This window comes from Micromesistius poutassou (assembly GCF_964030765.1).
Source record: "Micromesistius poutassou genome assembly, chromosome: 19".
Taxonomy (NCBI): Eukaryota; Metazoa; Chordata; class Actinopteri; order Gadiformes; family Gadidae; genus Micromesistius; species Micromesistius poutassou.
The window spans coordinates 645,275-656,220 of NC_140289.1; the positions used below are offsets into that span (position 1 = coordinate 645,275).

Below are 10,946 nucleotides of genomic sequence, written 5' to 3' on the forward strand. Positions count from 1 at the left end.
TGGTTTCGCTTGGGAGCATGCAACCTTGCAACTACTCTTAGCTACTTGTAGGGGAGGCCACGTAGAGGCTGTCTTCTTCTCCCCCCTCTAGCTGTCAAAGAAAAAAAAAAAAAAAAATTGACTCTAGCTGTCAATTTTCTTTGAAATCTTGTTTGTTTACTTGCCTCAGATACTAAAGCAGGGCTGTGCTGGTGATGTCACTCAATTCCTTCCAGGAGAAACCCGCCGGGTGCGGTGGCGCGTGCCTCTAATCCAAGTCACTGGGAGGCTGAGGTTGGCGGTTCGATTGAGCTGAGGAGCTCTGCACTGTACCCGACTATGTCGAACGGGTGTCCATGCTAAGTTCGGTATCGATATGGTGGTTCTGGGGGAGCCTCGGCCCACCAGGTCGTCTAAGGAGGGGTGTACGGGCCCAGGTCGGAAACGGAGCAGGTCAAAGCCCCCGTGCTGCTCAGTAGTGGGATAGCACCCGTGAATAGACGTTACAGTGCAGCCTCGGCAAAACAGCGGTACCTAATCTTTTCTGTTGAAATTTAGGTCGAGATTTTATTACTTGCATGTGTTTACTATGTAGGCTAGAGTTAAATTGGACAAAAAATGACCCCAAACATTTTTCAAAAGAGAAAGTTAGCCTAAACCTGTGCAGTAGACTAACTAAATCCCCTCTAGCTGTCAATTTTCTTTGAAATCTTGTTTGTTTACTTGCCTCAGATACTAAAGCAGGGCTGTGCTGGTGATGTCACTCAATTCCTTCCAGGAGAAATCCACCGGGTGCGGTGGCGCGTGCCTCTAATCCAAGTCACTGGGAGGCTGAGGTTGGCGGTTCGATTGAGCTGAGGAGCTCTGCACTGTACCCGACTATGTCGAACGGGTGTCCATGCTAAGTTCGGTATCGATATGGTGGTTCTGGGGGAGCCTCGGCCCACCAGGTCGTCTAAGGAGGGGTGTACGGGCCCAGGTCGGAAACGGAGCAGGTCAAAGCCCCCGTGCTGCTCAGTAGTGGGATAGCACCCGTGAATAGACGTTACAGTGCAGCCTCGGCAAAACAGCGGTACCTAATCTTTTCTGTTGAAATTTAGGTCGAGATTTTATTACTTGCATGTGTTTACTATGTAGGCTAGAGTTAAATTGGACAAAAAATGACCCCAAACATTTTTCAAAAGAGAAAGTTAGCCTAAACCTGTGCAGTAGACTAACTAAATCCCCTCTAGCTGTCAATTTTCTTTGAAATCTTGTTTGTTTACTTGCCTCAGATACTAAAGCAGGGCTGTGCTGGTGATGTCACTCAATTCCTTCCAGCAGAAATCCGCTGGGTGCGGTGGCGCGTGCTTCTAATCCAAGTCACTGGGAGGCTGAGGTTGGCGGTTCGATTGAGCTGAGGAGCACTGCACTGTACCCGACTATGTCGAACGGGTGTCCATGCTAAGTTCGGTATCGATATGGTGGTTCTGGGGGAGCCTCGGCCCACCAGGTCGTCTAAGGAGGGGTGTACGGGCCCAGGTCGGAAACGGAGCAGGTCAAAGCCCCTGTGCTGCTCAGTAGTGGGATAGCACCCGTGAATAGACGTTACAGTGCAGCCTCGGCAAAACAGCGGTACCTAATCTTTTCTGTCGAGATTTTATTACTTGCATGTGTTTACTATGTAGGCTAGAGTTAAATTGGACAAAAAATGACCCCAAACATTTTTCAAAAGAGAAAGTTAGCCTAAACCTGTGCAGTAGACTAACTAAATCCCCTCTAGCTGTCAATTTTCTTTGAAATCTTGTTTGTTTACTTGCCTCAGATACTAAAGCAGGGCTGTGCTGGTGATGTCACTCAATTCCTTCCAGGAGAAACCCGCCGGGTGCGGTGGCGCGTGCCTCTAATCCAAGTCACTGGGAGGCTGAGGTTGGCGGTTCGATTGAGCTGAGGAGCTCTGCACTGTACCCGACTATGTCGAACGGGTGTCCATGCTAAGTTCGGTATCGATATGGTGGTTCTGGGGGAGCCTCGGCCCACCAGGTCGTCTAAGGAGGGGTGTACGGGCCCAGGTCGGAAACGGAGCAGGTCAAAGCCCCCGTGCTGCTCAGTAGTGGGATAGCACCCGTGAATAGACGTTACAGTGCAGCCTCGGCAAAACAGCGGTACCTAATCTTTTCTGTTGAAATTTAGGTCGAGATTTTATTACTTGCATGTGTTTACTATGTAGGCTAGAGTTAAATTGGACAAAAAATGACCCCAAACATTTTTCAAAAGAGAAAGTTAGCCTAAACCTGTGCAGTAGACTAACTAAATCCCCTCTAGCTGTCAATTTTCTTTGAAATCTTGTTTGTTTACTTGCCTCAGATACTAAAGCAGGGCTGTGCTGGTGATGTCACTCAATTCCTTCCAGGAGAAATCCGCCGGGTGCGGTGGCGCGTGCCTCTAATCCAAGTCACTGGGAGGCTAGTTGAGGGTGGTTGAGAAGGAATTGGGAACCGCGACATGGAGGAGAAAAGGATAGTTGCTCAGGATTGTCCGTCGGAGTGGGCGGGCAACCCAGGGGGCGACCAGCGTTCAGCGGGACTCCGACGGACCGCTGCCGTGGCAGCGGGGCTGTGCGGGCAGCCTCGGGGGTGGCCAGCATTCAGCGGGCAGCGGGGCTGGGCGGGCAGCCCCGGGGGCGGCCAGCGTTCAGCAAGCAGTGGGGCTCCGACGGACAATCCTGGGCAACAATCCTTTTCTCCTCCATGTAGTGGTTCCCAATTCCTTCTCAACCAACCCGACGCAGACAACCCCGGGCAACAATCGTGGGCAACAATCCCTTTCTCCTCCATTTCGCGGTTCAGTCTGTACTTAATATTGACGTGGAAGTGGAAGAACCAGAGGCGTCTGACAACCAGACGCAGTCGTTTGAGATTCATAATATCATCCGGAGGCGCAAACAGCTTTTGACCATGATAATATATATTATATTATATAGATATGTAAATATAATATGATATTATTTAGATCTAAAGCTCCAGGACTCCCGCCAGAGCACCCGGAGTGTTCAGTGTTCCACTGTAAACACTAGCGCATGCATGGTACCGTGGCCAAAAGCTGCTCAGGGCCACACCCCCACCCTCCACCTTGACCCGCCTCTAAAAACAGCACGTTTGTGGAGAGCTCATTGTGGGATTGGCTCGTAGTGGCTGTAACTCTGCACCAAGGCTGAATTTCTTGAACGTCTTCAAGTACTGTATTAGGGGCCCACTAACACCTATATTAAAGCATCCATAAAATAGCATGCCATGGGACCTTTAATATATGTGTTAGTGGTTCTAGAAGTGTACCTTCTACACAGGTAAGTAACAGGAAGAGACATCACAGAAAGTGACCAAACCGGAAGTGACATCATCGCAAACTAAAACGGCAAATAATATGAATTTATACATTAGCGTGGGCCCCACGCTGATAGCTATGTATTACTAATATATTAATTAAGCTTAACCAACTTTATTGTAAGGGTCCTATGAGGAGTGGTTCATATTGGGATAGGCAGAAGCACAGTTTAATAACAATTAGTTAAATAATAATGTCATTAACTTTTATATTAATATAGTTTGTAAATAAACATTTAACATTTAAATGATGTAAGAAATAACTGTTAATTAGTGCCAAAAATACATTTAGTTAACTATTAATAAATATTAATACAATATTAGTTAATAGATTGATTTATATTTATTAAAACATTAACATACAGATTTTATGCACACAACTAATATTTAATTAATGATGAAAAAACTATTAACTTGTGCCAAATAGATATTTTAGTAACCATTAACAAATATTAACAAAGGGTTAGGTAATGACTAGTTTGCTATTTATTATGGCTACTTATTATAAAGTGTTACCCAAAAGGCACACCATATTTAGGCCGAAACCCCACTAAACCTTTAAACCAATTATACAGTGGACAAAGATTTGATTTATTATTTATTATTTATTTGTTTATTGATATTATTAGGATGCTGGAGAGTCGGGGAGAGACTCGATAGATTTCCGTTTCCGTTACATGTTTTGGATATTGCTTGGAACCGTTTCGTTTAAAGCTCCACATTTCCTCCCGGGTGGTTGATCTGATCCCTGCCATGTTCTTAATCAAAAACAGCTTAAACAGCTCACAGGAAGCCCTGGCTCTGGGGTATACGGAAACAAGTCCGGATCATCTCCGGAGTCTAGAGCCCCCGCAGCCCCCGTGACTCCTGCCTTACTGCCGACGCGCTCTTCCGCTCGGATCTTCTTACTTTCCACCTGTCCGGGGCGACAAAGGGTCCTGTTCGGTTCCTCCTCACGTCCTGTTAGGAGAACCTGTCTGACAGGTAGGCGACGAGACGCAGACAGGATCACCATCAGCGACACACCGGTGGTGTGAGACCAGTACTACCCAGTAACCGCTCGCCGAGGAGGAGAGCCGCGCCGGGAGGGAGACGCGATCACTAAGCCATTCCCTCATAAGATATATGCCATTTGTATGAAGTAAGATTATGCGTTTGTTATCTTCGTGATAGTCTGTTTAACACCGCGTCTGGTTAAATGCCAACTGGAGCCCCTTGGTGTGCCGTTCATTGCAGCCTGACGTAGACACCGTTAGGAGCGTTTCTCGGTCCTCCACGGCAGCATCGCCCTTGTCATGCTTCTGTCCTCCCATTTGGAAGTAACGGGGATATGCAGGTACCTCCCCAGGCCTGTCACCCTAGCCCTCTGCAGCGCCGCCCTAATGTACTACCTATGGGCTCGCAAATGCCAGGTTAGTGGAAGGCTGGGGAGAGCTGTCACACCATTTTTCTAGCGGATTACTGTCTGTGTTTGTTAGCCGGTAATCGGGTACGACCCACTTCTTCACAAATCTGACAGCGATTCACGTTAATTTGTGCAGTTAATGCATTGATCCATCCGTCCAGATATCCACATTCTAAATGATTTGCGGTGTGTTGTGATTCAGGCGCCGGTGCTGGTGTGCAGTGATGCGTTCCGGGATTTCCTCCACAAGCACTGCCCCGCAGTGGTTCACCGCTTCTGTCCCACGCCCTGGTGCTGGGGTGGCCGGCTCCAGACGCTGCTCCCGCTGCTCATCAAGTCCAAACCCCATGTCACCTATCGCAAGTAGGACCCCTCTTCTGACTGAGACCATATATTATCTATTATGTATTATATCCTATGTTTCTCGATCTGGCCGAGGCTGGCAGTGCACCGTTCAGATCTGGGGTTCACCTGTCAAATCGCCTTCAAGAGAATTTTAATGTGTTTCGTGTGGGGGATTAAACAGCGTTATAACCGCCCTATACACAGTGAGGCGCTGCGGACAGCCGACGGCGGTCGGATCTCCCTGGACTGGGTGGACAACGTGTCCAGCGAGGCCTACCCTTCGTCCGCCAGGCGCCCCACCGTCCTCATCCTCCCCGGGCTGACCGGGAACAGCCAGCAGCTCTACGTCTATCACGTGGTCAGCCAGGCCACTCGCCGTGGATACAGGTCAGTTGAGACTGCTCGCCCTCGTCCAAACTGTCTTAAGTCAATATGTATGGCTAACTAATGGCACAGTGACCGATCGCGTTGTGGTCCTGTTGGCACCATTCAGATGACATTCAGAGGACAGCATGCAGCAACAAAAAAAGGGAGATCATCAATGCAAACCAGTGTAAAGCAAATACAAGGATATTTATACAAGGATATACAAGGATACAAAGCCCATATAGTGGTGGCAGCTTTACTGCTCGTGGAGCGTAGAGAGGGAGAGTGATGTGGCAGGACTTATAAAGATGGCCCAGGTGAACCATATCACCTGGTGCCCCTCTCTGCGCCACATACTGATGCACGGACCTTTGACATATATTCACAGACGCTGCATTGACCTTTGTATCGTACGTCAATATTCGAGAGGGCAAGACCGGCCTGTTATCATATACTGTATCAGTAGAAGGGGGGGGGGGGGGGCAGATTTTTTTATGCAATAAAAGCACACAAAAATTATATTTAAAATATATATATAATATAATTTAATTAATAATTATTATTTATTTTAAATTATTATTTTTTTAATAACAACTCATTGAAATCGCTAGAGAAAAGTCCCAGTCCTGCAGGCATGGCAGGGCAGAGACCAGGAGACAGATGGACAGAGGGACAGACAGCCGACACAAGGATGAGATGTTACGTAGCTTGGTTTTCTGGCGGCTGTGTTGAGGCCCAGGATTGGGCCTCAACACAGTTCTCCTCCCACACATTCCTCTCTCTAGGTGTGTGGTGTTCACCAACCGAGGCTTCGACGGAGAGGAGCTTCTGGTGAGTCCAGTGTTCATGTAGAACTCCAACCATCCATTGTAAATCTGCAGCGTGTGTCTTCCGTGTGAGACCAGTAGTCATGTTAGTATTGACATGCTTGGCAATGTTGGAATTCAAAAACAAAATGCGCCTCAAGGGTTCGAACCCATGACCATGTGTCATCCCTCATAACAGTTTTCTAGCTAGAGATGAACTAACTGTTTCAGCTGGTGAAGCCTCTGACCATGTTCACCAAACAAACTAGTAGCCTAGTCCATGGGCTGACAAACGGAATATCTTCTTCAGTTATGCCCATTTATTGACAAACAATACATAGTGTACAGTACTCTGTCCTTCAGAGATTCAGATTCAGATTCAGAGTTTATTTTAGTGTTATTATACATGTACACAAGAGTAAAGTTCTTGGCTTGGTTGCTCATCATTCACATAGCAGCAACCATACAAGATGACAATGAAGTACAAATAAGTTAAAATAAAATTATGTAGAAATAAGTTCTAGTGTCACAATAATAATAAAAAAGCAGGTAATAATAAATAGAGAAACTAAAACAGTGATAATAAGTCATGACGTGAAGTGTAAAGTGTTGAATTTACAGCCACAGTGGATTCCTTAGTGCTTCTCCTCTTCCCTTATAACTTCCCCTTTGTGCTTTGAAGACTTAGTTATGTGGTACATATTCTGTGTCTTGTAACTCTTCCCATGATCATGAATTATTAAGCATCACCTCCATGCGTGTCTAGAGGGTCAGCCTGAATCTTTGACAACACGCCTATGCTAGTAACGACAACTACTAACAAACTCATCGTTTCAACTCCAGTACATCTCAGGATCAGTCTAAGTGGTCTTTAAATGTCCCCTTTGCTTTGAAATGGTTTAAGGACAGAGCATGGCCCTCCAGCTTAATAGGTATCTGTCCATGTCACATTACTCTTAATTATTTATATTTGAAAACCCTTCCACCATCTGCAGTAACGATTTCTTTGCAATCAATAAATCAATCCACTTCAAATTTAAACTGCACTACCCCATAATGCATTGGCAGTGGACATGGTCTGTAAACAGAACATAGATGGTACAAAAGGAATCGTGCATACAAGCAATCCATCAATGCGTCAATACATCAATGCATTGATTCCAGTTGTAAGTGACTGCATGCAAGGCACTTCTAAAAATCCCTAAACACACTCAATTGTCATGATGTGAAGTTAATGAATGTCAGTGTGGGTGTCTGTGTGAGCGGAGCCAGCGGGTGGTTATAGTAATTCCACCCTTCAACAATCCCTGCTGCCCAGCCCCCTGACCTCATGCCCTTCCTCCCCAGACACCCTACACCTTCTGTGTTGCCAATACTGCAGACCTGGATCATGTGATCCTCCACGTTAAAGCTCTCCTCCCACATGCCCCCTTATTGGGTGTCGGGGTCTCTATGGGCGGGTAAGTGTCCTTTTGAATTTGGTTTTGACTCTTTTTTTAACCTTGTCACTTCAGGATAAATCAACCCACCATAAATTATTCCAGGTGAAATTACCTCAAAACCCCAGTTGTGTCATATGCACCCTTGGTATTCCCGGTGCCTCTCATCCCTATGATCTGGGAATGCTCGGCTTGGTTGGTACTCTGGAGAATAGTTGCTAGGAGTGTGTCTGTCGTGTTTGGGGTTGTTGTTACTTGTCCTCTGTCCGTGATGATTTTCCTGGTTCGTAATTGACTGAGGCAGCGGCGTTGTTTTCCGGTTGTACTTTTGAGTGTATGTTTATGTTGAAGTGTATGTAGGTGTACTATGTTCTTAATTTGTTTATTTTTTTAGTTGTCTTGTGTACGTGTGGGAAATCTTTTACAAAAACTAGCTAATAACCGATCGATGGACCAATTAACCGATTGACCAATCACGCAATAACTGCTAAATGAATGAAACACAGATAAATAGAAACAGGAACGAAGCCTTTCTTTGATATGAACACTACCTCTTCTCACCCTGATGTGTCTCTGAAGCATGCTGGTGCTGAACTACCTGGCCGATAAGGGCCCGCGGTCCGGCCTGGTGGCCGCCCTCACCCTGTCCGTCTGCTGGAACACCCAGAAGTCCGCCGAGTCGGTGGAGCAGCCAATCAACTGGCTGCTCTTTAACCGCCACCTAGCCGCCAACCTGTGCAGCGCCATCAGCAGGTCGGACCGGCCGCCCCCTCTCCCCAGCCATCCCTTCAACGAGTTATGAATGTATTAATTATTAAGAAATTATAATAAATTATAATAATATTTTTTAAAGGAACCGTAAAGTGCTGGACAAAGTGGTGGACATAGACCATGTGATGAAGGTACGGACTTTCCCGCGTCCTAACGTCCCTAGAATGCATGCTTTCCGTTTAATGTAACCCCCTTTTTAACGATTTAAACTCTGGCACTTGGCACTTAAAGGAGACATATTATGGTGTTTTCCCAACAAGTAAACATAGTATATGAGTTCCAGAAAACATGTTTTTGAAGCTGTTTGCTGGAAATAGCTTTTAGGAAAAAAATAAAATCTCGCCGCTATTCCGCTTTGTTTCAGTCCCTTCAGAATGTGCTGTTTCTGGTGTCTGTAGCTTTCATGCAAATTAGCTGCTGCCCATTGACCAATGAGCTGTCAGAGTGAACCACAGCATGGAGGAGAAGTGATTGTTGCCGTTTGCGGACTCCCGGAGCTCTTTATCTCTATAGTATAATATTATATAATATTAATAATAATATTATATAGGTATCTATATAATATAATATCTAATATCACGGCCAAAAGCTATGTGTGCCTCGTATGATATTACGAATCACAATAAGACTGCGTCTGACGTCTCTGGTTCTTCTCCACAACAAGTAAAGACTCGTAGTGGGGGTTATCTCGGCCATGGTTGAGAATAATTTGGGGAAAAGGCACTTTGGCTTTGACTCCCTGAAGTCCAAATTGAACCGCGACATGGAGGAGAGAGGGATTGTACTCCCGGAGCTGAGCTGCCGGACTGCCGCCGAAGCTCCCCCGCTGGAGCTGCCGGACTGCGGCGGGGGAGCTTCGGCGGCAGTCCGGCAGCTCCAGCGGACTCCCTGCCAGGCAGTCACATGGCAAATTAGATGGAATCTCCCTGCTTCTGAAAGGCGCGAACATCTCCGCCCATCGCTCGTCCGCTGGGCCGCAACATCGTATCTATGCTCTGATTGGAGGGGAATGGGGAAGTGGGTGGTAATATTCAAATGTACCCCCCCCCCCCCTCCTGCGTAGGAGGGGGGCGCCGAAACTGACTGGCTCGTTTGGTAACTGTAGGCGGGGTACTTTCAGAAATGCATATCTCACTCAAAAAAGCATTCTACGAGCATCCTTACTGTACCGACAGTACCGACCGATATATTGTTGTTTCTCTTTCTTCTGACAAATGTACTTATTCTAAGTCACTTTGGATGTGACTCCCTTTTACGTTCCCGTAGTGATGAACCTCTTCCCTCTTTTCCCTGATCCACGTCCAGGCGCGCACCATCCGGGAATTCGACGAGCGCTTCACCTCTGTGGTGAACGGCTACAAGTCGTGCGCGGACTACTACAACGAGGCCAACCCGGACGTCAAGCTGCCCCGGACGGCCACGCCCGTCCTCTGTCTCAACGCCGCCGACGACCCGCTGTGTCCCGGGAGCAGTGAGTGGGCCGGGGGCTCTGTGACCCCACAGGGACCAGGGAGGGCAGGGTGGTGGAGACGGCGGGCTAGGTGTGGGGGTGAGGGGGTTCCAATTAGAGCCTGGATTTTAGTGGCCGATGCAGATAGAGCGATATCTGGGGGTTAGATTTTAATTTATCGGCTGATAATCGATGTATATTCTGGGGTTGGAGCAGCTCCTTGGGATTTGCTCATCCCAAGGAGTAATAGGAAAAAAGTAATTTCCTTTATTGGTCTTTTATTGGCTGCAAAAATATTATTTTTTATTAAGATATTTTATTAATAAAAATCAGTTGCATCCATGTTTCCCATTTCGTCTAAACCTGCCTGACCCTGACTGACTCCGTACCCCCTGACCTCTGACCCCTTGTCCCATCACCCCCCCCCACCCCCCTCTCATAGGCCTCCCCATGGCGACGGTGCAGCACCTGACCAACGTCGCCCTGCTGGTGACGGCCCACGGGGGCCACCTGGGCTTCCTGGAGGGCCTGCTGCCCCGCGGCGAGTGCTACATGGACCGGCTGGCCGGGGAGTTCATGCAGGCGGGCTTCGAGCACACGGAGGAGCTGAGGCGGGCGTGCGGCAGGCAGCAGCAGGAGGTGGGTGCCTGACCGACCCCAGACCGGTTCGGGCTCGGACGAGGGAACACAGGGTGCGCAGCAGCGTTATTTGTGTGATTAGTATTATTTCATTTGTAGAAGTAGGAAGAAGTGGTACCGGTAGTTGTTGTACTATTACTGGTAGTTGTTGTACTATTATTATAAGTAGTATTATGATATAATTATGACATAATCTAATTATTTTTAGGATTATTATTTGTATTATTATTACAAATTCTGATATTATTATGACATAATAATAATAATGTTTAATGTCCTTATTATTTATATTAATTATTATAAGCAGTATAATAATATAATTATGTAATTCTTATTCTTATAATTATTGTATTGTTATTGCTATTATCATTATTATATTCTTAA

At 46.7% G+C, this 10,946-nt stretch overlaps 1 protein-coding gene across 2 annotated transcripts; it reads left to right on the forward strand.

Moving 5' to 3' along the window:
• The first annotated feature begins 4,212 nt into the window (after positions 1–4,212).
• Positions 4,213–10,661, forward strand: LOC311364053 (protein ABHD1-like). 2 transcript variants are annotated; one of them, XM_084484059.1, is made up of 10 exons: positions 4,213–4,482; positions 4,578–4,753; positions 4,949–5,109; positions 5,296–5,478; positions 6,243–6,288; positions 7,611–7,723; positions 8,282–8,455; positions 8,556–8,604; positions 9,779–9,944; positions 10,366–10,661. In XM_084484059.1, the coding sequence occupies exons 2-10, from the start codon at positions 4,637–4,639 to the stop codon at positions 10,572–10,574; spliced, it is 1,218 nt and encodes a 405-aa protein (XP_084340185.1). In that variant the 5' UTR covers positions 4,213–4,482; positions 4,578–4,636; the 3' UTR covers positions 10,575–10,661. The 2 variants fall into 2 exon arrangements, with proteins under 2 accessions (XP_084340185.1, XP_084340184.1); XM_084484058.1 differs by having other exon boundaries at positions 4,213–4,753.
• The last annotated feature ends 285 nt before the right edge of the window (positions 10,662–10,946 follow it).

Bases quoted from the DNA above. Each gene is read 5' to 3' on its own strand.
- LOC311364053 (XM_084484058.1), top strand. From the start codon at position 4,637: ATGCTTCTGTCCTCCCATTTGGAAGTAACGGGGATATGCAGGTACCTC. The intron at 5,479-6,242 runs GTCAGTTGAGAC...TCCTCTCTCTAG, and splicing joins GCCACTCGCCGTGGATACAG to GTGTGTGGTGTTCACCAACC. The intron at 9,945-10,365 runs GTGAGTGGGCCG...CCCCTCTCATAG, and splicing joins CCCGCTGTGTCCCGGGAGCA to GCCTCCCCATGGCGACGGTG.